Source organism: Microtus pennsylvanicus, chromosome 7, assembly GCF_037038515.1.
Source record: "Microtus pennsylvanicus isolate mMicPen1 chromosome 7, mMicPen1.hap1, whole genome shotgun sequence".
In the NCBI taxonomy this organism is placed as follows: domain Eukaryota; kingdom Metazoa; phylum Chordata; class Mammalia; order Rodentia; family Cricetidae; genus Microtus; species Microtus pennsylvanicus.
Window position 1 is genome coordinate 58,530,952 of NC_134585.1, and position 27,541 is coordinate 58,558,492.

Sequence of the window (27,541 nt, forward strand, 5' to 3'; positions counted from 1 at the left end):
AGCCAGAGGAAGGCAGGTGCAAAGCTAAGTGGTCAAACTGTTACCCTTATGGATTTACAGTGGTATTTTGTTTTGCTTTTCTCTTATGAAGAACTCACCTCAGCCTAAAATATATTTCACAGAATCTAGTAATGTTGGCTGTGCAAAATTCTAGGCAGTACTTAAAGCTCCCCCAAGTATGAACTAATTTTATCCTAAAAGCTCTATACAGTAGCTGCTTTACATAACTCAGGAGGGATGGATATTTCTTTGAGGCCTGTTGTACTTTTGAGGAAACTGAGGCACAGCTAATCATGTAACACTGGCCCACAGTATTCCTGTGGGAGATTGCTAAACTAGAGACTATAAACTGTTGATAGGTAATTCCAGGCAAACATTTCTCAGTTATTAGATTTTTTTTTCTGTGATTGGTTTTGTTATTTTTAACAAAATGCTGTCTATATCTCTAGTTTATATAATTTATGGTTTTCTTCAACCTATTACCTCTTTTTTCTTTCTCCTTTTTGATACTGCTACATTTTCTGAACAGTTCTATAAAGCATCTTTTCCTTTGCTCCAGTGTTTAATAAGGTTGGCGTGCTCTCCTAGAGAGTGATAATTCTTTCCTTCGCCTGCAAATCATTTACTAGTAGTGCATGGTCCTAACCCTCCTAGATGAAGGGGGTGGGTTTATCCTTTAGGAGCTACTGAAACAAATTGGGATTCCTCAGAGGCTGACACCTGCTGGGGGACACTCTTGTCTTCGAAAACACAGCACTTGAAAAGAAGTGATTGTTCCCATAAAACTATCATAATTTGTGAGTGGCTCGCTATAAAGATCATCTCTAATCCATATGAACTGTATTTGTGCTTCTCTGTGTGTAAATTTCTTTTCTTGTCTTAAGTCCTTTCTCCTATTAGATTTTCAATAATTTGGTTCTGATATATTTAGATGTGTGTTTGATTCTGCTTGCTCTAATTTAAAAAGTTCCAGAACACCGACTCTTCAGATTTTTTGGCTCAGTCTCTTCACATGGTAGGCAGCGTCTCTTAGATGCACTGGCATTATTTGTCTTTCGTTAACTTTTTTCTGCTTTTCTCTTCATATTTTCATTTGAGTAGTTTTACTGACTTGTTCTTCAGTTCACTGATTCATTCCTTCCCAGTGCTCAGTCTGCTTATTAGCTTATCAAAGGAATCGTCTCAAATGATTTTTGAATTTTTGAAGTAGCATTTCCCTTGAACCATTTCTCACCACACCATCTTTTTTGGAGGCCTTGTCTAGTATCGTTCATGGTCCATCTTTCTCACTGAATTTTTCTTATGTGTGTTTCTTTTCCTTTTATTGAAAATGGGCTGTTTTGTCTCATATAACATTCCCTGCTTATGTTTTCCCTCCTATTCCTCCCAATTATCCCACAGTTTCCTAGGGAATTATAATGTAATATATTATGTAAGATAAATAAAAAACACTAACACATCAGAATTGGACAAAGCAAACAAGGGAGAGAGTCTACAAGAAGGTTCAGGAATCAGAGACCTGATCATTTCACTCTCGGGGATCCTATTGAAACTCTAAACTGGAAGCAGAGGACCTGGTACAGCCCTGAGCAGGCCTGGGCGTGCTGCCTCAGTCTCTGCGTTCCTCTGAGCTTCGATCGTGTTGATTTAGAGGACCTTGTTTTCTTGGTGTCCTCCATCCCCTTTGGCCTTTACACTTTTTCTGCCTCCTCTTCTGTGTGTTTCCTTGTGCTCTAAGGGAGGAATTTGAGGAAGACATCTCTTTTAGGGCTGAATGTTCCAAGGTCTCTCTCTCTCTCTGAGGGCCATGTAACTTTAAGATACTTCAAATTAAGGGTCTTGACACATGAGCCAGAGCCAGCATTTGATGACACTTAGCCTTTGCTCCAATTGTCCTATATTTCTTCACTTCATCTGGTTGATGAAATGACCTTGAGAGAGACTGTTTTGCCCCAGCTCTTTTTTTCCCCTCCCTTATCCTAGCATATACACCACAGTTTTAAAGGTGTATGGAAAACTCTCCAAGGTAAGCTGTTAGGCCTGGCATGGCTACTTCTTTCAATTCAGAATTATTATTCTTGAGCTGTGCTAGTTTGATGAACTTCAAGTCCTTTCTCATCAGTTGTTTTTGTTTTGCTTTATTAGTTTTTTAAAAGACAGAATTTCTTTAATATGTTTTCACCTAATCCAGACTTCCCTAATAAACTTACATATTCTGCTCCTTTCTTCTGTGCTACTTCTAATTCAAATGGAACAGCTTTATCCCAAACAAACCACAAATATCAAGGGCTGATTTGTTTCCATGCTTTACCCTCTCTCCATCCTGAGATTCCCTTGTCTGTATCCCCTCAGACTTAGACTTTACCCTCTCTCCATCCTGAGATTCCCTTTTCTGTATCCCCTCAGACTTAGACTTTACCCTCTCTCCATCCTGAGATTCCCTTGTCTGTATCCCCTCAGACTTAGACTTTACCCTCTCTCCATCCTGAGATTCCCTTTTCTGTATCCCCTCAGACTTAGACTTTACCCTCTCTCCATCCTGAGATTCCCTTTTCTGTATCCTCTCAGACTTAGACTTTACCCTCTCTCCATCCTGAGATTCCCTTGTCTGTATCCCCTCAGACTTAGACTTTACCCTCTCTCCATCCTGAGATTCCCTTGTCTGTATCCCCTCAGACTTAGACTTTACCCTCTCTCCATCCTGAGATTCCCTTGTCTGTATCCCCTCAGACTTAGACTTTACCCTCTCTCCATCCTGAGATTCCCTTGTCTGTATCCCCTCAGACTTAGACTTTACCCTCTCTCCATCCTGAGATTCCCTTGTCTGTATCCCCTCAGACTTAGACTTTACCCTCTCTCCATCCTGAGATTCCCTTTTCTGTATCCTCTCAGACTTAGACTTGTTCACTCTTTTGCTGGGATACGATCCTGGGTAGTGGTGCAGGACTTTTGTATGGTGTTCATTAAGGAGTAATCAATGTTATGTAACAAATCACTTTGAAAGGTAGGGAAAATACAATAGGGAATGCCATACTGCCTGTGTGCCCATGGTTGAGCCTATATGCACAGGTTGGGCTTTTTTCCAGGAACAGCTGCATCAGTGCTTGTCACTTGGTTTCAAGCAGGAGAAATGAGTCCCACCTGTTTGCGAGCTGGTTGCAGGATGAGAATTCATGAACTCTTGCCCATTATGAAATGGCTACTTATAGTGATAACATTCTCCTAACTAAAGCGGGCAGTTTTTTTCAGGAAATGCATGCTTTTCACTCTCCACAATGTGGTTCTTTCCACTTGTAATGCTCGATGTGAACCCTATAAAGATTTCTGATTTTTCCTGAGTTTTGCTGTGGTACAGGCATTTTTACAGCCTCTTGGTAATTTATTGCTTTCTTTAAAGTCATTCTTGGCACAAAATTGCTAATTTGATATTGGTTGCCGGCTTGCTGTGTATTGCCTTTATTATATTTAGGAATGTTCCTTGTATCCTGATCTCTCCAGGACCTTTATCAGGAAGGGGTATTGGATTTTGTCAAAGGCTTTTAAGCATCTAATGAGATGATCATATTTTTTTCAGTTTATTTTTATGATGGATTACATTGATAGATTTTCGTATGTTGAACTATCCCTGCTTTTCTGGGATGAAGCAAACTTGATCATGGTGGATGATTTTTTTTTGATGCCTTTTTGGATTTGGTTTGCCAATATTTTATTGAGTATTTTTGCATCAATATTCATGAGGGAGATTGGTCTGTAAATCTTTCTTCATTGAGCCTGTGTAGTTTGGGCATCAGGGTAGCTGTTTCCCTGTAAAAAGAGTTCGGCAGTGTTCTTTTCGTTTCTATTATATGGGACAATTTGAGAAGTATAGGTATTTGCTCATCTTTGAGGTTCTGGTAGAATTCTGTGCTGAAACCATCTGACCCTGGATTTTTTTTGGTTGGGAGTATTTTCTTCTATTTCTTTAGTGTTTATAAGTCTATTTTAATTGTTTATCTAGTTTTGACTTAATTTTGGTACCTATCCAGAAAATTATCCATTTCTTTTAGATTTTCCAATTTTGTGGAGTATAGATTTTCAATGTATGACCTAATGATTCTTTGGATTTTCTTAGTGTTTGTTCTTTTGTCCCCCTTTTCTTTTATGATTTTGTTAATTTGGATGTTCTCTCTCTCCCTTTTGGTTATTTTGGATAAGAGTTTGTCTATCTTAGCAAATCAAAGGGACTCTGAGATACCATCTTATACCTGTCAGAATGGTTAAGATCAAAACCACCTGCATCGCTTATGCAGGAGAGGATGTGGAACATTCATCCATTGCAGGTGGGAATGCAAACTTGTACTTGGAAATAAGTATGGTGGTTTCTCGGAAAATTTGGAATCAACCTACCTCAAGACCCAGCAATATGACTCTTGGGTATATGCCTAAAGGATGCAGACTCATACCACAGGGACATTTGCTCAGCTATGTTCATTAGCATTATTCATAATAGCTATAACCTAGAAATAACCTAGATGCCCCTCAACCAAATGGATAAAGCAAATGTGGTACATTTACACAATGGAGTACTACTCAGAGGTAAAAAAAAAAAACAATGACATCTACTATCAGTGTGTTGCGATTTAAGTTTTAGTAATGGTTCTTTTATATATGTGGTGCTCTTGTATTTCGGGCATAAATGTTCAGAATTGAGACATCATCTTGATGGATTTTTTTCCTGTGGTGAGTATGAAGTGTCCCTCTTCATCTCTTCTGATTGATTTTAGTTTGAAATCTATTTTGTTAGATATTAGGATAGCTACACCTGCTTGTTTCTTAGGTCCATCTGATTGAAAAGTCTTTTCCCAACCCTTTACTCTGAGGTAATGTCTGTCTTTGAGGTTGAGGTGTGTTTCTTGTATGCAGCAGAAAGATGAATCCTCTTTTCACATCTTTTCTTTTAACTGTCTTTTTATAGGTAAATTGAGTCCATTGATATTAAGAGATATTAATGACCAATGATTGCTAATTCCTGTTATTTTTCAGTGGTAGTGTTTGTGTTTCCCTTCTTTGGAGTTTGCTGGTGTGAGTTGTGAGGTTATCTGTTGCCTGTGTTTTTGTGGGTACAGTTAGCTTCCTTGGGTCAGAGTTCTTCTAGTACTTTCTGTAAGGTTGAATTTGTGGATAGGTATTGTTTAGATCTGGTTTTGTCATGGAATATCTTGTTTTCTCTGTCTGTGGTGATTGAAAGCTTTTCTGGGTGTAGTAGTCTAGCCTTGCATCTGTGGTCCCTTGGTGTCTGCAGCACATCTGTTCAGGATCTTCTGGCTTTGAAAACCTCCATTGAGAAGTTGGGTATAATTCTGATAGGTTTACTTTTGTATGTTACTTGACTTTTTTCCTTTATATTAATATTCATTTTTATTCTGTATGTTTATGTATATTTAGTGTTTTTATTATTATATGGCAAGGGAACTTTTTATTTTTTTCAGTCTATTCGGTGTTCTGTAAGAATCTTGTATTATTCATAGGCATGTCCTTCTTTAGGTTGGGAAAGTTTTCTTCTATGATTTTTGTTGAATATATTTTCTATGCCTTTGAGCTCGAGTTTTTCTCCTTCTTCTATCCCTATAATTCTTAGGTTTGGTCTTTTTATGATGTCCTAGATTTCCTGGATGTTTTGTGTTAAGGATTTGTTGGATTTAACATTTTCTTTGACCCGTGAATCTGTTTCCTCTGCCGTATCTTCAACTCCTGGGATTCTCTCTTCCATCTCTTTTATTCTGTTGGTTATGCTTGCATCTGTAGTCTGCATTTACCAAGACTTTTCACTTCCAGAGTTCCCTCAGTTTTTATTTTCTTTATTGCCTCTATTTTAATTTTTAAGTCTTGAACTGTTTAAACTGTTTGGTTTATCTGCTTGCTTTTTCTTGATTTCTTGGCTTTCTTTCAGGGATTTATTGATTTTTTTTTTTTACATTTTTTTGTTTGTCTTTTCCTCCATTTCTTCAAGGAAATTTTTCATTTCCTCTTTAAGGGCTTCTGTTGTCTTCATAAAGTTATATATAAGGACATTTTCTTCTGCTTCTTCTGTTAGAATATTCAGGTCTTTCTTTTGTAGGACCACCAGATTCAGGTGTTGCCATGTTGCTCTTTAGGTTGTTGAATGTGTTCTTGTATTGGTGCCTACCCGCCTACCCATCTCTTCCTCCAAGGAGTGCAGGTGGGGCTGTGCTTCTGGTAGTTGCTGATGTGGGTCTGGGGGCTTCTCTCCAGGTGCAATCAGGGCCAAGGCTCCCATGGTGTAGATGCAGTGGGGGACGGCTGCATGTGTGTGGACGCTGCTTCAGGGCCCTGGGGTCTAGCTGGCTGGAGAGTGGGGCTCGGGATGTGCCTGTGGAACTGGGATCCAGAGAGCTGGGCCCTCACCTCTTCAGGGGCAGTCAGAGCCAAGGCTTTGGTGGAGAGAGATAAGGTGGGGGATGGCTGTGGGTGTTGTCTAAAGGAATCTTTAAGCATTCTTATGAAGTTGCGAGGGAGGTAAACTCTTGAGGAAACCATTTCTCCCTAGTCCAGGCCTTCTGCATGCTCATTCCCTGGCTGTTAGTAAATGCTCTGGAGCAGCGGGATGTATCATCAGACAAAGTTGTCATTTTTTTCCACTCCAGAGGGTTCGGTGATGAGTGCTGGTATCAACTAGCTCTGAGAAGTGTGTTTTAATATTCTTCAAACTATTTGAGACATTGCAGGAAGTTAGATTCTTCTTCTGTGACTTTAGATGCTTAATGCATGCCAGATTCACTTAGTTTTGTAGTTAAAATCTAAAAAGAAAAATAAAAACCTGTATCTGTGGCACATATAGTTTGAGTTCTTTCCAATATTCAGTTTAACCCAACATACCTTAAGAAACACACAGAGTTCATTCCAGCTCTGCTAGTGGTCAGCTGTTTTAGCCTAGGCAGTGCTAATCACTGTTGAGTTAAAAAGTTAAGGCCAACTTGAAATGAGCAGGGAAGGGTAGAATCGGGAGTTAGGTGGTTTGAGAACTGGTCTCCGGCCATCTCAGCCTAGCCCTCCTTCACTCCTGCTCAGGCCCTCTGTCTTCCCTTCCTTTGGTCTTGGCTATAGGGAATCCAGCTGCATACATGTCTTGGCATCATGTCCACCTGTTTCTGCTAGCCAGGAAATCTGGTACAGCTAATGAGACATAAATCAAGTTCACACCTGTTCTCCTTATTGACCAAGCAGCTTAGCCAAACAATTTGAAAAGCGGAACTATTTACTTTGGATAATAGTTTAAGAGGCTTCAGTCCAGTTGTCTTCATTTTTTTTTCTGAGCCTGCTGTAAGGTGGCTGGGAGCATGTGAAGCCACTTGCCTCATGGCAGCCAGGAAGCAAAGGGTAGGGAGGAGCAGGGGCAAGATACACCCTTCAAGGGTATCCTTCCTTCCTTCCTTCCTTCCCTCCCTCCCTCCCTCCCTCCCTCCCTCCCTCCCTCCCTCCCTCCCTCCTTCCTTCCTTCCTTCCTTCCTTCCTTCCTGTTTTTTAATTTTGTTTTTTGAGACATGGTTTTCTGTGTAGCTCTGGTTGTCCAGGAACTGCCTTTGTAAACCAGATTGGCCTGGACCTCAAGTAGATCCAGCTGCTTCTGCCCTCACCCCCGAATGCGGGGAGTAAAGGCTTGGGCCACCAAGCCCAGCTCAAGGGCATGCTTTCAATGACCTACTTCCTCTAACTAGGCTCCACCTTGGAAAGTTCTCAATACCTCAGTGTTCCAAGTAGTTCTGAGTCTGTGAATGGAAAGGTCCTTCTATAGAGTCACCTCCCCAAGGCTTCCACCACACAAGCTCCTGGGGGGGAGGAGAGGCAGTTAAGATCCAACTGGAACAGTTTGTAAGCAAGCGCGTCTTCTCGTAGCTCCTAATGGCTTTGTTTGCTAGTGTGAAAGGAGAGACAATATTTTCATTCGGGTGTTGTTATGGCTTTGGCTAAGGCAGATAGGGAGGGGAGACTGGTGAAGAGTGTCCTTGCTGCCAGTATTTCAGGCTATGTCTGGGTGAGCACCATGAGTGTGCGTCAGTATAGTCAGTGACTGGAAGTTTCCAGTCAGAGCCTGGCCTGGTTTGTAAAGCCACGGTACAGTGTTGAAGCTCTCGCCTGTCCCACATATACTGGTGTGGATACATGCATATGTTCTGTGTGTTCTGTTGAGGAGCATTGCTGTTGAGTCCTCTCTTTTCTGATAGCTAAGACAATCATGAATGTGAAATGTGTCTTTTTAGCAAATTAGAATTTGTAGCAGTAAATTAATAATCAGTGTAAAAATAGGAGAATAAAAGATGGAAATGCTGAGGAAATACCATATCTATTTAATGGATCAGTGGGTAAACACCTCCATTTATTTTTGTGACTCCATTTTATCAGTAGCACTTTGAGGTGTAATTTACAGATTATGAAATTTCATTACTAAATTAGCATGTTGCCCTTATTAAAACAAAATATGTCGTTTTAGAGGCAAAGATAGGTATTTTGTTCTGACAGATAGGAAATTTATACATTTGCTTCATGCTGACTACATATTTGATTTCATGCCAACTCACTGAAAAAACAACAACGTATGCTTTAGGGATTGGAATGACTAAGATACAATAAATCTTACAGGTGCAATTGCCACAGCTTTTATCTTTCTGTAGTTTATCATTCTGATGATATAGTTAGAACGAAATACAATGCCTGATGGCCTTATGTTTTACTTCGTATCTCAGAGCACGAAAACCTCTATAGTTCATTCTAAAACTTTGAGGAAAATGATACATATATGATTTAAAGATCAAGTTTAGCTACCCTCTGCAAATTTCTTTTGGAAGTATAGATAATAAAAAGGTAAGAATGTTTTTAAATTTCAGATATAGATAGAATAATAATTGCTTTTGAAAATACAGAGGTTTTATTTGCTTAGATTCTGTGCAGAGCAGGAAAAGCAGAATTGTCTTTGAATGTGCTTACATGGTTACATTTTTTCCTTTTCTATAATGAGGTTAGTATCGTCCCACACCCCCGTTCCTAGTCTGTTTTTATTACTTATTTATTTTGTTATTATTTGTGAATACAGTAAGATGCTAGAAATGTATCACAGATGTCATACACTTCTTGAGAAGCACTGCTGTCTTTTAAGCTCAGATCACCAAAGATATTTGCAGTCACTTCAGCTTTTTCCCCTCTCAAATAAAGGCATCTGTATAGGAAAGGTTTGAGACACACGAGTGAATGTGTGTCAGCTCTTACATGTGAGTATGTTGGATTTGCAGGAAAGCGGGGGATGCAGACTCCTTTAGAAATAGGTGCTCCCTGAAGCCTTACTTGGGTAGCACTGTAACCCATGTTCATATTGGAGGTTCCTGAGCAGCAGCATGAAGATGCACAGCAACGGGCTTTAATAACTCCAGCGTAACCTGTAACTCCTTTCAAGCCTAGCATGACTAGCAGAAATCTGTGTCTCCCTGAGCTTCGCAGGACCCTAACTAGCATACTGTGATGCTGTGAAGAGCCAGGGATTTGTGTCTATCCATTTAATACACACTTTATGGGTTCATGGTTAACCATTTCTAGCCTAGTCACGTATAGTATTGAGAAATAAAATACTTAAAACATACTATTAAAAAGTGTCTAGAAAAGGTCTTTCAGGCTGTAGTCTCTGCAACCAGTGTGTGGGATGCTGTCTGAATACAGATCCCTGCCACCATCCCTAGAGATTTGATTTCATAGACTCAAATCTGCTACGCGTAACATAGGTGATTTTGAGGCATGTAATGCTAAGCCCGTAGGAAACACTGATATGGAGATCTATATCTGCACAGGTACATGAGTGGTGTAGTTACAAAGGCCCCACATGCAGATGGGTACTGTGGTTGACTTAATGTTCTTCTCTTGATGCCTTGGGATTCTTGGTATTTTGTGAGCAGAGGAGTTCTGTATTTCCTGAAAATTGCGTATCCAGTCCTATGGACAAGCCTGTGCTCTCTCTGAGAGGCCTTTTCAAGGATGAGTACAGTTATTAAGCAATACTTTCTGGCCTAGCGACATTAGGCCGAGTCTCTAAGTCCTCTTCTAAATTTTTGAATATGCACAGCTGTCATTCATTCCAGGGGCCAGATTAGAAAATCATAGTATACATTTTCCATGGAATTAAAATTTAATTCCTTGTCTGAGCATGAATACCCATGTCTATGTTATTCCTAACACACTTTTCTTCCCTCCAGGATGGCACGAAACAGAAAAGAGAGAGGAAGAAAACGGTGTCATTCAGCAGCATGCCGACAGAGAAGAAGATCAGCAGTGCAAGTGACTGTATCAACTCAATGGTTGAGGGTTCTGAACTCAAAAAGGTTCGCTCAAACTCCAGGATTTATCATCGGTATTTTTTGCTGGATGCCGACATGCAAAGCCTGAGGTGGGAGCCATCTAAGAAGGATTCTGAGAAAGCCAAGATTGATATCAAATCTATCAAGGAAGTTAGAACAGGGAAAAACACAGATATATTCCGCAGCAATGGTATTTCTGAGCAGATATCTGAAGACTGTGCATTTTCAGTCATATATGGAGAGAATTATGAGTCACTTGATTTGGTTGCCAATTCTGCAGATGTTGCGAACATCTGGGTAACAGGACTCCGATACTTGATTTCTTATGGGAAACATACACTCGATATGTTAGAAAGTAGTCAAGACAACATGAGGACTTCTTGGGTTTCACAAATGTTTAGTGAAATTGATGTAGATGATCTTGGACATATAACTCTGTGTAATGCTGTGCAGTGCATCAGAAACCTCAATCCTGGTTTAAAAACAAGCAAAATTGAGCTGAAGTTCAAAGAATTGCATAAATCAAAGGACAAAGCTGGTACTGACGTCACAAAAGAAGAATTTATTGAGGTTTTTCATGAACTTTGTACTAGACCTGAAATTTACTTCCTTTTAGTTCAGTTTTCAAGCAATAAAGAATTCCTTGATACCAAGGACCTTATGATGTTTCTGGAGGCGGAACAAGGTGTGGCACATATAAATGAGGAGATAAGTCTTGAAATTATTCACAAATATGAGCCATCCAAAGAAGGTCAGGAGAAGGGCTGGCTCTCCATAGACGGGTTCACTAATTACCTGATGTCCCCTGATTGTTACATATTTGATCCAGAGCATAAGAAGGTCTGTCAGGACATGAAGCAGCCCCTGTCTCATTACTTTATAAACTCCTCTCACAATACATACTTGATAGAGGACCAGTTCCGGGGCCCCTCTGACATCACAGGCTATATCCGCGCACTTAAAATGGGTTGCAGGAGTGTTGAATTGGACGTATGGGATGGGCCAGATAACGAGCCTGTGATTTACACAGGCCATACCATGACCTCTCAGATAGTCTTCCGCAGTGTCATCGACATTATTAACAAGTATGCGTTCTTTGCTTCTGAGTATCCTCTCATCTTATGTTTAGAAAATCACTGTTCTATTAAACAACAGAAAGTGATGGTTCAGCACATGAAGAAAATCTTAGGAGACAAGCTGTATACAACATCACCCAACATGGAGGAGTCTTACCTACCATCCCCAGATGTCCTGAAAGGGAAGATACTAATCAAAGCAAAGAAGCTGTCTTCAAATTGCTCTGGTGTGGAAGGGGATGTTACTGATGAGGATGAAGGGGCAGAAATGTCTCAGAGGATGGGGAAAGAGATTGTGGAACAACCCAACCAAGTGCCTGTGAAGCGCTTTCAGCTTTGCAAAGAATTGTCTGAACTGGTCAGCATCTGTAAGTCAGTCCAGTTCAAGGAATTTCAGGTGTCGTTTCAGGTGCAGAAGTACTGGGAAGTGTGTTCATTTAATGAAGTGCTTGCTAGCAAATATGCCAATGAAAACCCCGGGGACTTTGTAAATTACAATAAGCGTTTTCTTGCCAGGGTCTTTCCTAGTCCAATGAGAATTGACTCTAGTAACATGAACCCTCAAGACTTTTGGAAATGTGGGTGTCAGATTGTAGCCATGAACTTTCAGACTCCAGGACTCATGATGGATCTGAACATTGGTTGGTTTCGGCAGAATGGAAACTGTGGCTATGTTCTTCGGCCGGCCATCATGAGGGAGGAAGTCTCCTTCTTTAGTGCCAACACAAAGGACTCTGTCCCTGGAGTTTCCCCTCAGTTGCTCCATATCAAAATTATCAGTGGCCAGAACTTTCCCAAGCCCAAAGGGTCAGGTGCCAAAGGTGATGTAGTAGATCCTTATGTATATGTGGAAATCCATGGAATCCCTGCCGACTGTGCAGAGCAAAGGACAAAAACTGTAAACCAGAATGGAGACACTCCCATTTTTGATGAAAGCTTTGAATTTCAAGTCAACCTCCCTGAGCTGGCCATGGTGCGCTTCGTCGTGCTGGACGACGACTACATTGGGGATGAGTTTATTGGCCAGTACACGATTCCCTTTGAATGCTTGCAGACAGGCTACCGCCATGTTCCCCTGCAGTCTTTGACTGGAGAAGTCCTCGTCCATGCTTCTTTGTTTGTCCATGTGGCCATTACTAACCGAAGAGGAGGAGGGAAACCTCATAAGAGGGGCCTTTCTGTGAGGAAAGGAAAGAAGTCCCGGGAATATGCTTCTCTGAGAACATTGTGGATTAAAACTGTAGATGAAGTGTTCAAGAACGCCCAGCCCCCCATACGGGATGCCACAGACCTGAGAGAAAACATGCAGGTGTGTGTTCATGTTCAGATCTCTCCTTGCATGTCTATGATTTGTAGGTGTTTATTTTTTGCCTTGGTATATTTAATTTTCAATACTTTGTAAATTGCAACTAGTTGTTAGAATGTTTATTAATTGTCTCGTTTCTCATCATTTAAACTTCCAGAGCTGCAGTTGTTGAACTGTCGATTGCATGCTAGAATAAACTGGTCTTGGTGCTGACTCATAAGCTGCTTACCCATGTTCCTTTTATGACCGGTCAACAGCTATGTTTTCGTTTGTTTGGTTTTTGTTGTTGTTTGTTTTAACACAGCGAACATGGGAATCTCTGATATTGTTAAATATTATTATTTCTTAGATTGAACACAAATTGATGACCTATCAAAAAGTAGATTGGTTAAAGTAAAAGGGATGTGTTCCAGATTTTTCTTATGGAACTCTTGTTTTTGGGAACATTTAAATAAGCCACTGTTCTTTTGATTTTAGAGGATAGATAATTGATTACATAAAATATTTATGATAACTATATTTATGAAAGTCTTAAGATGATAACAAGTTTCAGAGCAGCCAGTCAGGAACTGTGCCTGATTAAGGATGGACGACACATCTAGCTGTGGCCTAGGACTGGTCAGTCATGTAGGAAGAGACCATACATAGCAGTGTGTGCTAGGTAGAAGATGTTTATTTTTGAAAAAAGATTTATTTTTAGTTTATAAGTATGAATGTTTTGCCTGCATATTTATCTGTGCGCCACATGTATGCCTGGTGCCCACAAAGCCCAGAAGAGGGTGTCAGATCCCCTGGAGCTGGAGTTAGAGGTAGATGGTTGTGACCTGACATGTGAATGCTGGGACTCAAACCCAGGTCCTTCTGGAAGAGCAGCCAGTGCTCTTAACTACTGAGCCATTTTTTCCTCCCCTGTTTGTTTGCTCTTAAGCCACTGTTATAAAAATGGCATTAGCAGTAACTCCTATGCTAATGTTTCCTCTCCAGTTCTGCTGCTACTTCTGGAATAAGAATAGTTGCCTGCAGTAAGGACATCCATGGTCCTCATTTGGTCACAGAATAACTGAAAGTGGAAGGGTTTCTCCATTGTTCAGGGTACGGGCATTTTGGCAAACCATCTGTTCCAAAATAAACAACATTGTCCCCTGTCTGTGGCTGTTGGTGTGCATATGAAACATAATTCCCTTTGGAACCTGTTAAGGCTCAGCTATCATGCTTTCAGGGCTTGTCTGCCCTGAGCCCCACAGAGCCATCTGCATAGGCAGGCTGGCTGTGAGAGTGTGGTGGAACCAATAGACATCAGCCTGCCCTCCGGGGACTTGTGCTATGGATAGGGGTGGGTGGTAGAAAGGGAAACTACAGGCTGAGGTGACAGATGCAGGCTGTGCTGTGAAGAAAAGCCAGGACTTATCACAGACTGCCTGGGGGAGCACACTTAAGATATCACAATAATTTATTTCTATACCTGGTCACAAAATAAGTTTGAACAAGATGATGCATAGCTTGATGGCCATGTTTAAAGCAATATTAATAAAAATAAAATGTTTAAATTCAAAATTATTTCCAGAACATGGATTACTTAGGAGCATAGGTCTCTAGATCTGCTCCTTCTGGCCACCTGTTCTGTCTACGCAGGGCACAAGCATGCCTGGAGTCACACTCCTGACTCATATTCTGACTGGGAAAAATCCCCTTTGTATATGTATACATACTTAGGACACACACACACACACACAGAGGCACACACACACAGAGGCACACACGCGATATGGGATGTTTAGAATGGCTTACAGGCTGTGATTATCTACCGGTGGAAGGTCCAAGAATCAAGTTAATTGTTCAGTCTATCAGACTGCATGTCTCAGCTGTTCTTCAACATACACAGGAATCCTGAAGAGCTAGACTCTAATGCCAGTGAAGGAATGAATTTGCTAGTGAGAGGAAGAACAAGCTGTCAAAGAGAGAGAAAGCTTCCTTCTCCCCTGCCCTTTATATAGATTTCCAGTAAAAAGGGTGGCCTGGATTAAAGGTGTATCTTCCCACCCCAAAATATCTGAATTAAAAGTTTATCTTTCCATTTCAAAAATCTGGATTAGAAGTGGGTCTTCTCCCAAGTGGTGGTGGTGCACTCCTATAATCCCTGCACTTGGGAGGCAGAGGCAGGCAGATCTCAGAGTTCGAGGCCAGTCTGGTACACAGAATTTTAGAACAACCAAAGCTATATAGAGAAACCCTGTCTCAATAGACAAACAAACAAATAAATAAAAGGAAGTCAGTCTTTACACTTCAAATGATTTAATTAAGAAAAACTCCCTCACAGGTGTGCTCAGCCATTAGAATGTTAGTTAATTCCAGATGTGGTCAGGTTGACAACTAAGAATCGCCATCACAGTGACCCCCTAAGGGCCTCTTTTCTGTTTTGCAGAATGCAGTGGTATCATTCAAGGAGTTGTGTGGCCTCTCCTCCGTGGCCAACCTCATGCAGTGCATGCTTGCTGTGTCACCTCGGTTCCTGGGCCCGGACAACACCCCCCTGGTGGTCTTGAACCTTAGTGAGCCCTACCCCACCATGGAACTGCAGGCCATTGTGCCTGAGGTTCTGAAGAAGATTGTCACAACTTATGACATGGTGAGTCCTCTTGGTCCTGTTCTTGGGGAGAAGGGTATTTTAGGGTACCACAGCAGATGGAAGAGCAGCCTTTGCTGACCGTTCCTTCCTGTCTCGTGTGTCCTGCGTGGGCTTATGCTGAAAGAGTGTCTCCCCTCGCTTTGTTGTTCTGGTAGACAATTCTCTTACACTTTTTATAACTCTGAGTGAAATTTTTTTCTATTGTGTGCTTATGTGTAAGGAATGGAGGGGTGGTGGAGCGTGAGCGTGTCATGTGTGCCAGGGTCAGAGGACAACTTTCAGGACCTGTTTCTCTCCTGTTGTGGAGCCAGTGACTGAAATCGTGTCCTCAGGCTCACAAGACAACACTTGTAACTGCTGAGCTACTTCTCAGGTCTGCTGAGGAAGAATTCAATTCACGAACAGCTCTTCTTTCAAATTCCTATAGGTGAGGCTGTTAGAACCAGTGTGTGTTGGCAGTCTGACAGTGCTGGGTGTTCCTCCCGGGTGGGCATGGAGTGTATCCAGGGGTGAGTGCTGTGCCACCACCTCCTCCACCTGAGAACACTAGCTCAGGCCAGAGGAAGGAACTGAAAATTAAGTTTCCCCTGATACATCTTGTGTGTTTGAGGAGAAAGTAGGATTGGCATCATTCATCCTATCCAAAAGATTTTTGTCTGTTTTGATCTGAAAGCTGTAATTTAAAGGAGTTTAGGTGATTCAAGGGAAAGACAAACATCTTGGTCTAGCATTTCCCACACTGTGTTATGCGGAATCATGCTTTCTGAGGATATTAATAAATATCCCATGGGGTGCATAGAGAAGCAGTTTGGGGAAATACTCATCTGAATGAAACTAGTCAGAGGTCATTACTGTCTGCCTTCTTTCTTAGTCATTCCAGGACACCGGCCCGTGGGATAGAGCTGCCCACAGTCAGGGTAGCTTTTCCTTCCCTTGTTAAACCCAGGGATGTGTTTCCATGATGATTTTAAACCCTACCAATTTGACGTGGCGATCCCTCCCTCCCATTTCAGTTTAGATCTCATGGAAACTTAAGATATTCAAGAGACTGAGCATTTCCTGCTGGAGACAAGATGCAGAGAGAATCACCCAATGGTGGGAATGCTTAGTTTTGAAGAGAAGGTTAAACACACCTAAGAGAGCAGAGCGGATAACCAATTCCAGAACATTTAATCAAAAAAGATATCTCAAAATTCCATGAAAGTAACAAAATGAGTACAGATTGTTCAGTAATATCCCTTGTTATTAGTGGTCTTATTCCCCCAATTAGAAGATACATAATAACAGATTGGACTGGAAAACATCCAATGAAATAAAAGAAGTAATTAAGATTTTTCCTAATTAAAAAAAGCATAGGGCCGTATGTATTCAATGCACAGTTTTACCAGACTCCAAAGAGTGACACTGCTATCTTTTCCATAAAATAGAAAAGGAACAAAAGCTCCAAGTTATTTTTTAATTATAATTTTTTTGAGATTAAGGAAAACTTTTATTAGCTATACATCTGACAGAGAGTTAATTTATAAAGTATACAAAGAATTTTTTTAAAAATTTAAACATTAAGAGAACAGTCAGCCCAGTTTAAAAAATGGGGCTTGGGACTAAACAGGTTTCAAACTATAAAATACAAATAGCTGAGTAATATTTTTTAAATTGTTCAACATTCTTAGCTTTTGGGAAATGCAAATTATACCTGTTTTGAGAGTTTATGTTACCCAGTCATAAGGGCCAATATCCAGAAGACAAAGGTTGTCCAGTGCTGGCCTGGGCATAAGGAAAGGGCATATTATCCATTGCTGTGGGTGGTGACTGGTACAGCTCCAGCTCTAGCTACTTCCTTAATGCTTGAAGGTGCTGGAAGTGTCACAGATGCCACCTAGCTAGGGACTGTGCAAGCTACAGCAGTGGCTGGTGTGACAAGACACTCTCAGCTGTGCAATAGTGACATGAGTGCTGCGGCAGTGACCGGACACTTCCTGATTGGTGTAAGGCCCACTCCATGAGATGGAGACCATCCATCACACCACCTTCAAGGCCAAGAATCTGTGGTAGATGGGCCCTTGGGGAGATTCTGCTACTATTATTTGCTAAGTGGACATAGTATTAAACCAACTCCTAATGAGTTGTTGCTATACTCAGATTAGCACATCTCTCAACACTTATCAGAGAAGCTTCTTTTTGTCGAGATGGTGACTATCACATAGGTCACCATTTGTCAGGGTCCAGAGAATAAGGTGTTATAGAGTACTTAGCCCGGAATGGGACATGTGTAACATACCCCTTCTCCTAAGACTTGGGGATATTTCAGAAGAGGAGGTAGGAAGGTTGTAAGAGCCCAAGGTGGTAGGTGAGTTCAGCAAAGCCATGATTTCCAGACACAGCGGGGTAGTTGCACATAAGAACTCACAGTAGTTGTGACATCATGCCCAAGACGTTTGCAAGCTCAGGATTGACAAACTCCCAGGATAGAGGAGCAGGTGGTCAGGAGTCAAACTCACCGACCATGGGGCTTTAGAAGTGTGGTCCTGGTAAGTCACACACCCACAACACTGATTGGGTCGGATGTGTTAAAACTATGCTGCTACAGAATTTGGTGGTGTGGAATGAGTGGAGGGTCTGGGAGGAGTTGGAAGAGAGGGAAATATGATCAAAATGCAATGCATGAAATTCTCAAAAAGTTAATCAAAAATATTTTTAAAAAGACAGAGAATAAAAAGGCCAAGATTAAGTCTGTCTGAAGTCACTGGGGATTGAGGGTTCTTTTTGGTTTTGGTTTGTTTTGTTCCTTTTTTTGAAAGATAAAAGAGAACAAAGTTGGGTGAGTAGGAGTGTCAGGGAGGGACTGGGAGGAGTCGGGGAGGGGAAGCATGACCACTGGATTGTATGAAAAGTTGTTCTTTAAATGTGTGAAAGTCCTCTTCACACAACAGTGTTGGCAGTTGGCACTGAGCAGCACAGATGTGGCTTTGTGTGCCTTCTCTTGCTGCTGCTACACTCAGTGAGATTAGTTTAAGTCTCACAGTTAGTGCAGCCTGCTCCTGCGAGTCAGGATGGTGGTCCGCAGTAAGGCCATTGTTGGGCCCCTTTCCTCGTGACTCCTTTTACACTCATCTTGAAGTTAAGAGCTGCTTTCAGTCAGAGGAGTCGCCTGTGGTGACACTGAAAATGTGGGAACAAAAGAAAGAGAAAGTGTCTAGGGCATGATTGACCTAAAGAGAGGGAAGAGGGGGGAGAGAGGGAGTGGAGGAGGGATATTTCGGAATATGAATGCATCTTGCAAAAAGATCAGAAAGACATAGTCTGTAATTTAATTTGGTGGCTAGAGAGGCTCAGCAAGTGACACTCCCAAAAGCTGCACACCTGAGCTGCTCCGAGTGCTCTCAGTTGCCAGTGGGAAGGAGACTTTTTAAGGTGGTGTGATGACAACTTCCCACGTGTCGTCCGTGGCGGGGACATTAGAAACTTCTGTGTTATGATGCTTCAGGGCCCACATACAAAGGATTATATGGCTCTTTTTGATCCATTTTTGTAGCTTTCTGTGTCTTCACAGAATCCATCATATGACAACTACATGATTCCTCTCGTCTACGGAATCTAACAAATAATATATGTACAAACGTAGACAAATGTGCCTGCGGATACAGGATAACACAACAGAACAAGAAAGGCTAAATATTAGGGGATGAGCAAGGACTGACTGACTGTAGGCAGTGAGCTTGAGTTATGAAAGAGGATGCAAACTAATTGTTTATCTAGTTTTAACTCCATTGTAGATTCTTCATTTTTTTGGTGGCAGATAAGTACATAAAATATATTTTATAATGAAAGAATAAAATCCAGTGTGAAGCTTCACAGCTTCCACTCTTTTTTCATTTATTTTACATACCAACCATAGTTTCTCCTCCCTTCTCTCTTCCTGTTCCCTCCCCACACCTCCTGTCTACCCCCATCCCCCACTATTCTTTCTCCATTCAGAAAGGGACAGGCCTCCCATGGGAGTCAACAAAGCATGATTTACCAAGTTGAGGCAGGACCAAGATCCCCCACTGTATCAAGACTGGGTGAGGCATCCCAGCATGGGGAATAGATTCCAAAAAACCAGCTTATACCTCAGGTCCTGGTCCCATTGCTAGGAGCCTCACAAACAGAGCAAGCTACACAACTGTCACCCACATGCGGAGGGCCTAGGTTGGTCCCATGTAGGTTCCCTGGCTATAGGTCCAGAGAGTCCATAAATTCCTGTGTCTGTGGGTTCCCCCATCATGATCTTGACTCCCCCTTGCTCATATAATCCCTCCTCCCTCTCTTCAACTAGACTCCAGGAACTCAACCCAGTGCATGGCTGTGGATCACTGCATCTGCTTCCATCAGTTACGGAATGACGGTTCCCTGATGATAATTAAAGTAGTCACCAGTCTGATTACAGAAGAAGGCCAGTTCAGACACCCTCTCTGTTATTGCTAGGAATCTTAACTGGGGTTATCCTTGTGAATTCCTGGGAGTTTCCCCAGTACTGGGTTTCTCCCTAACACCAAAATAGCCCCCTCTGTCAAGACATCTTTTTCATTATTTTCCCCTCCATACCACTCCCTACTTGATCAACTGGATTGCTAGTATTTCTGGACCCCATCCTTTTCCCTCACCCCCTGTGTCTCCCCCTCCTTCAGTTTACCCAGGAAATTCCATATTTCTGTTTCCTAGGGTGATCCATGCATCCCCTTGTTACCTCCTTGTTACTTACACAGTTTCCATCTGCACAGCTTCTCTACCTGTACAGAAGTTCAGTGAGCTGTAGAGGCTTTGTGTCTGCTTAATCTGTGATGTTTTTATTTGCCACCTTTTAATAAAAAAGTTACAAAAACCTTTATTTGCTTGTTGTCCCCAAGATGTTATATTAATATCAATATCACAATATAAAACAAACTCCAAACTTTAAAAGTCTCACAGTCTTTAAAAATTCACCTCTTTAACATTCAAAGTGACTCTCAACCCCTAATCCTCTCCAAATGTCCAGATCTCTAAAGTAGCCAGTCTCCACACAACTCCAGAGTCTCTTGAAAAAGTTCAGATCTCTCAACTCTGAGCTCATAAAGTAGGAAATAAGTTGAATACTTTGTTCAAGAGGGAAGAAGCTGGTTACAGTTGTAATCAAATCATAGTAAAATCAAAGTCAGGAGTATATAAACTCTAGTGCTTGACCAAGACTGAGGCCCTTTAGCGTTCCCCTGGGCTTTAAAGGGGCACAGCACCGATGGCTTGTCTCCTGGCTCAAGCCAGCTCCACTTCATAACTGCTGCTCTTCTTGGTCCCATGATCTTCGAATCTCTAAAATAATGGGGTCTCCATCCTAATTCTCCTACACCTTCTCCAGTGACCTTCTGACTGTCAGGGGCTCTAACCTACCACAGGATGCCAAGCCTCAGACTCCTCCCATGACCCCTTCAGTCCTGGAATCTCACAGCTGCTCTGGCTGCACCTTCCCCCAGTGTTCTGTCCTGGCTTCTCACAGGGCAACCTGGTGGGGTCATTTCCTTAATTTTGGGAACCTCTTTAAAATGGTCTAGCTTGTGTCATATTGATAAAAACAAACAAACAAATAAACAAACTAGCCAGCATAACCATAGAGCAATTTTTATCATTTAATTTCAGTCTTTGTCACCATTAAGGGAATCAGCATGTTGTCAGATGGTTTCATCAGATATGTCGATCTGATCAGTGCTGTAAAGGAAAGTCCAAATTTGAAATGTTACAGATTTGGGGTTCTTAAATAGGAGATGGACAACTAGTAAAGTGTATGAAAATATTTAAAAATCTGAAACACGATGGTTTTAGACATTTGGGGTGAGAGGTACTCAACCTGTGTGAAGCAAGCCAACATAATGACAGCACCCAAAGCCTAAGGAACTAGGAATTGACAGGTGCATTGCTGCCCAGTCATGTCTGTGAGTGGCAGCTGGAGTGGTGTTGGCTCATTTCTCCCTGGGAGATTTCGTTTGCTCCAGGACTTCCAAGAGAATTCCTAGGGGAGTGATGTGAGACCATGCATTTGATAGGATCCCCATAATTTTGCTTCTTTGTTCAGAACCCTGGTATTACTTTTTAAAGTGGCAGAGAAGGATTACTTATTTTTCAAGCATTTTATTTGCATTAATGTTGTCAAATCTGTATCTGGGGACACACAGACACAATTTATCAGAACCTGAAGCTGCAGAGGTCACCTTACACTCTATGAGAAAGCACTAAAGGGACAGCAGTCTTCTGTTCTTCGTGTGCCAAGAGCAGAGAATCAGTCTGGTGCTGCCATCAGACCATACACTGGATTTTGTTCTTGCTTAATTCCTTCACAGCTTATTTTTCCATATTTTTTCTAAGGACTGTTTTTGTTTTTGTAAAGAAGAGTGGAACTTGATCTTTATTTACAAAACATTGCAGGCTATAAAATTCTGCATAGAATAGGAAATGCAGAGGGCAGCTTCACATGGTTTACAGCTGCTCCAGTATCTTCCTTTGTTGAAGAGTTCTCAGACAGCAGTAAGGGAAATTTTTTTTGCATCATTAAACAGATATTCCACCACATAAACAAATGTAACACATCTTAAACTAATATTCCATAACACTTCAGTAACATAGATTATATACAAGAGAATAAAGTACAAAGAAAATCTATCAATTAAAATAACCAAATGCAGCATCAATAAGTTTGAAGTAAGGGAAATTTATGAGGGCCACAGGACGTAGCTAACAACTCTGTGCCTCAGGTGGATATTAGAAGTTAAAGGTCCTGGGGGCCCATCCTGAACTTGGAAGGCAAAGCCTTCAGAGGTTAGTTTCTGGCACAACATTTGGGTCTTTTTCTCCCTCCACTGAGAAGTACTTCTCAACCAAGCCTAGCAAGGCCTTGTCTACAGCCATTTTCATGGCTCTTCAGTTTTGCTGAGGTTTCTGCACTTGTCAATTGTTATACTGGGTTTCTCTGTCTCACCTAGTTCCTCAGCAACCTGAAAGATACTTGAAATGGCATCAAGAATAACCAGAATAATTTTGGTATCCTCTGCATTTAAGAAGTTCATCAGAGGTTCTTTTATGCCACAATGAACAAGATACACAATCTGTTCAACAGTCCTACCATTTGTATAGTTGGTTACAGCCCACACAGCTTCTTCTGGGTCTTAAAATCTGCCTTCAAGAGGCACCAACAAGAAATAACACTAACATGATTCACAACTTGCTATATCTGGTCCTGACTGTGATGTTTGACATTGGTCAGGTGACCTCCTTATGAATATTAGTTTTGGGGGTTTGTTACCAGACTGGGAAAGACTGTAAGTGTTCCTACATCTTTCACAATCAGAGCCTGCTCCTATGTCCCAGTGACATAGCTCTTAGTGCAGGAGTACAGTTGGCAATTTAGTAGCTCCTAGAGGCTTCACAAGTTGGGACACAACTTCAGTCTTCACAACCATCCAGGGTCCTAATTTGGACCATCAGTCAGGTAGGAAATAACCCAGCAGGAATCTGCTGTTACTTCAGGATCCTTGTGATGCATAATATGAACTAAAGTAGGAAAATCTGCTCAACAGCCGCTAAAAGGGTACAAGATTCTTGTTTCAGCAATGGTTTGGAAGTATCTGTGTAAGATTACGTAAGTGACCACATGCCTAGGATGCAGGTCAGGAGTTGCAGGAAGATCCAGCAGTGGGTCAGCTGTACCATGTTAGATAACTGAACCATCCCCTGAAATTCTTCTAAGAGTCCATACAGCTTGCTCACTGATGTGAACATAGGGAGATGCCAAGAGAGCGAATACTGAGATAGCACCTCCATCCATCACAGCCATAGTCTGTCTGGATGTTCCAGAAGCAATGTCAGTGAGCACCCAAGCGGATTCTAACTGAGTGGGACTACGATCAGTTCTACCCAAGAACACAAACTTTGGGATACAACTATCCTGGATAATGTTGTCTATAGGAGGCTGTTTCTCCCTAAAAAGCAGTATCTGAGCAGCTTTAGTAGCTGGGACTGCCTTTCCAAATTGTTGTTGGTTATGCCTTTCACAGTGCCCTCAACAGATCAACCCCTGTGCCTTGATTGTTGCAGCTTTCCTGCAGTGGAGAAGTAGCCTCATCAGGAAATGAGCTGATGTTTCTCTTTTCTGCATCTGGTCATCTTTCTTAGCTTTTCTCAAGTTTCTCGTTACCTTCTGTTTGAATATCTGTCCTTTCCCTCTTGTCCTTCAATCTGTTTAATTGGTGGACATAGTTCCAGGAACGAGGGGAAGCTGCATTTTGGGTTCAGGCTTCCATGAAAGGTGGTGCATGGCTCTGAGGCTGCTGGTTAGTGGTCCTTGAAATGTCCACTATGCCTCAGCCCTCAGACTTTGTAAAGTGTTTTTTTTTTTGCTGTTGTTATTGTTTGTAATGTTTATTCATTTTCTTTTTTTTAATGAGTAAATATTTTACCTGAATATATGTATATGTGCCATATACATGCTTGGCTTGATAGAGGTCAGAACATGGGTTTCAGAGCCCCTGTGGAGTTACAGATGGTTTTGAGCCACCATGTGGGTGCTGGGAAATGAGCACAGGTCCTCTGCAAGAGTAGCAAGTGCTTTTAACTGCTGAGCCATCTATCTAGGCCCCTTAGAAGTATTTTATATTGGTATTGTGTCTGTGGGTTGAGGTGCCTTTAAAGTGTTGTTTACCAAGTTATTTTCTCTGTCAAGGACCCCTATAAGACTTTCTTCCTCAAATATCACATAGAGAAAGATGGCTTGGGCTGGAAAGATAGCTCAGAGGTTAAGAGCACTGGCTGCTCTTCCAGAGGTCCTGAGTTCAATTCCTAGCAACCACATGGCGGCTCACAACCATGTAATGAGATCTGGTGCCTTCTTCTGGCCTGCAGGCATATATACATACAGAACACTAAGCACATAATAAATAAAAGAAATCTTAAAAAATACTTGAAGAGTCATCCTTTGGGTGAGCTGTTTAATTTGCCATTGTGTCAAGATGTGTAAGTTTTAGTGGTAATATAATTTTATTTATTAGGAATGTCATATCATTCCTTGACTTGAAATGCAAGACCTCTCCAGTTTGCTATAACTTTGCTTCTCTCCTTCCAAATACTGAACAATAAGAACATTGATTTTATATGAATTCAGTGGGAGATACTATGATGCAGTAAGATTGAATTTAATTCTCTAAGTTTCATTACTCATTAATCTTTATTTATACTGATTAATTTAAAAGTAACATAAGGTTAAGTTAAAGCATATATTTCTCTACTGAATGTTTAGAGATGAATGGCACATTCTACATGGAAGTTTTATGTAGGAGGGTCTTCATCTGTTTATGAAAATTCTTAATTATTTGTAAATCAATGTGGCTCTTTCTAATTGTCTTTATAATACTTATATTTCCACACTGGAAGGAGGTCAGCTGGAGTTTTTCCATTATTTATGTCATTATAAGACATGAAATCATAAAATAATTTTAGCATTTATATCACTTATCTCATGCCAAAACAAGACAGCATAGATCTGTCTTTGTGAATAAAAATAGTTATTTGACTGTAGTTAGACAGAACTGGGATGGCACCCACTAATTTCTGTTGTTGTATATTAGATTTCTTTATATTACCGTAACATAGACTTTTCTTTTACCCGCAAATGTCTTAACAAGTGTTCTCCTGAAAAATGGTAATCGTATTTGATTTTTTATGTTAACTTCTAAAATGTGCACATAGTATATCAAATCTGTATTGTCTTGAATCTTTTAGGTGAATGTCATGTGTTACTTTAGAGGAGAAATCAGAGCCAGTTTGTAGTAGTCTGCAGACTAGGAATGGTCTATACGGTAAATAACTGAAAAGAATTCAAAATGCGGAATTTCTGTAAATTTTATATTTCAGGATATGTAACCACAACCACTAAATCTTATCAGTTTCTGTTTTCCTACTGTAGGCGGTAGATGGCTGACAGGAGTTACCTCTAACCCAAGGCCTACAGTGTTTTCTTTCTGCCCTTTGCCCATCAAGGAGTATCTGAACAATTGTGATACTGTGTTTTCTAAACTACTTTTTGCCACCATAAACCATGATTTTAAAAGTTTTTCTCATCTAATGCACTGCATGCATTTTGCCCTTTTGATCCACAAGAATGTGATTTAGTTGCTGACCTCGTAAGAGGAAAATATTGTCATTGTCCGAGTTCTTCTCACCTGGAGAGAGCGAGGGTCCTTATTGTCATGGTCCTGTCCTGAGAGAACAGGCAGTGTGATTTGGGAGAGGAGAGACAGCTGGGACCAGCGGTGCTATGAGTTTTTATAGTATGTGAACACGGGATGGTTACAGAAAGGTCTGCGTGGAAGCCCAGCAGAACTTGAACTGAAATGTGTATTTAGTGATGGCTGTGGTCACAGCTGCAGTGCATGGTAATGAGACATTATAAAAGAACTGCAATAATTGAATTTAAGTCATGCTCTCTTTTTAAAGCCAAATCATGCATTTCTTGGGCTGTGATGGGTAGGGCCGGGCAGAGAAAACTGTACTAAGTGGAGTTGCTAAGACTGAAAACCTCATTTCCTTTCACCCTCTCCCCCTTGAAGGCAGGGAAATGGGCTCTTCTCAAGGTGTTAAATCCAAGCTTTGCTGACAACACTCTGCAGACTGTCTAGGAACCCACTTCCTCCTAGGCAATGGGAAGGCTGTTCTAAAGCCCCCACCCACCTCTCCAGTGCCTGCACGTCTTATTTTGCCTTCTGAGGGTGAATGGATGTCCTTCTTATCTTAGTAGTAGAAGAGACTGAGATTCCTAAATCTTTGAGGGCTCTAAAGTGGTCTCACCAGGACCACAAAGACATCATGAGGTGCTCGGCAGGAGGGTATGGCCAAAGGCAGGAGACTAAAGACTGAGCAGACAGTAGGTGAGAGGAAGATAGGCATAGGCATCCATGGACATTCCCCTCCTGGATGAATTAGTCTGTGTTCAGACTTAAGATGATACCCTAATAGTTATATGAGCTAATTAGTAGTCAGTGTTGTACTATACAGTGGTTGTAGCATACAGACTGGGTAGAGGAGATGAGTGAAGGTTCAAGTCTTTGAAAGATGGTAGCACTCCATCACCCTTGAAGGCTCCGGTGAGGCGCTGTGCTGCACTCTTGTCCTTCTGGAGATGAAGTCTTGACCCATTCCAGCCAGTCCTAACCCCACCTTGGGAAAGCATTGTCTTTTTCTTTTCCCTCCCTCCCTCCCTCCCTCCCTCCCTCCCTCCCTCCCTCCCTCCCTCCCTCCTTCCCTTCCTTTCTTTCTTCCTTCCTTTTACCTCTGTGAGCTGACTCCTAGGGATGTTCGACAAAGCATGAATCTTAGTAAGTTTAGTAGAATAGTCACAGAGGGCCTAGGTAGGTGTACATGGTGTGGATATGTACACACATGGATACCGTGTCTGACGAGAGGCAGAGGATAGAGAAAGAAGAGATTGCTTTATTTATTTGCTGTTGGGGTACTGGTAAAGAACATGAGTCCTGATCTCAAGGCAGTCTTTGGTCACTTCCACCATTGTAGGCAGGTCTATTTCTTTATTTTCAAAATGGGGATGAGATCATCCCCTCCTAGGATTGTGCAACTAAGTTTAATTAACCCAAACATAGTAAATCCTCAATAAATATTAGTAATTATTATTGGCACTATTAATTTTCAAAGAATAGGCATACCCTTGAAGTTTACACCTTTTGTACATGCGTGTATTTTAATACCACCCTAAGATCCAGGGTAGCAGTCATTCTTCAGCACTTTGAGCATGGAGATCAGGACCCTTGTTACAAAATGGTGTTATGTTCAGAGTTTACAGTAGAAGGTTGGTCTCCCCACCACCTGGCTCGGCCTGTGGTCTGTGCCTGCAGCAGCAGGAGGAGTATCTGGGCTATGTGTAAGTGCTTTGCCCACACGCCTACGCACGCTGTCCTCTGTCAGGGCCAGGGATACCATGGGCATTGCACTACACTGCAAGTCTTGCCTCCATCACACAGAAGCCTCCAGTTGCCTTTCTCTCTTAACTAATATCTATTCCTGGTTACCCCAGACCTGAGAGAAACAAATGAAACTAGAGTAAGACTGAGAGTCAATTACTTTCAGTTAATTAGGAGTTTCTTAATCACCTTAATCTCCTTGGAGAAAAGGAAAGGTGTGATATAAA

The 27,541-nt window shown here is 41.5% G+C and overlaps 1 protein-coding gene and 1 pseudogene across 1 annotated transcript in view; one reads left to right on the plus strand and one right to left on the minus strand.

Moving 5' to 3' along the window:
* Plcl2 (phospholipase C like 2) overlaps positions 1-27,541 on the plus strand; it is a 192,686-nt gene that overhangs the window by 102,370 nt on the left and 62,775 nt on the right. Inside the window, exons 3-4 of the mRNA XM_075980960.1 lie at positions 10,236-12,722; positions 15,142-15,345. Of these exons, the coding sequence (XP_075837075.1) occupies positions 10,236-12,722; positions 15,142-15,345 (2,691 nt within the window). The remainder of the gene's footprint in view (positions 1-10,235; positions 12,723-15,141; positions 15,346-27,541) is intronic.
* On the minus strand, positions 22,062-25,591 carry LOC142853537 (importin subunit alpha-1 pseudogene; annotated as a pseudogene).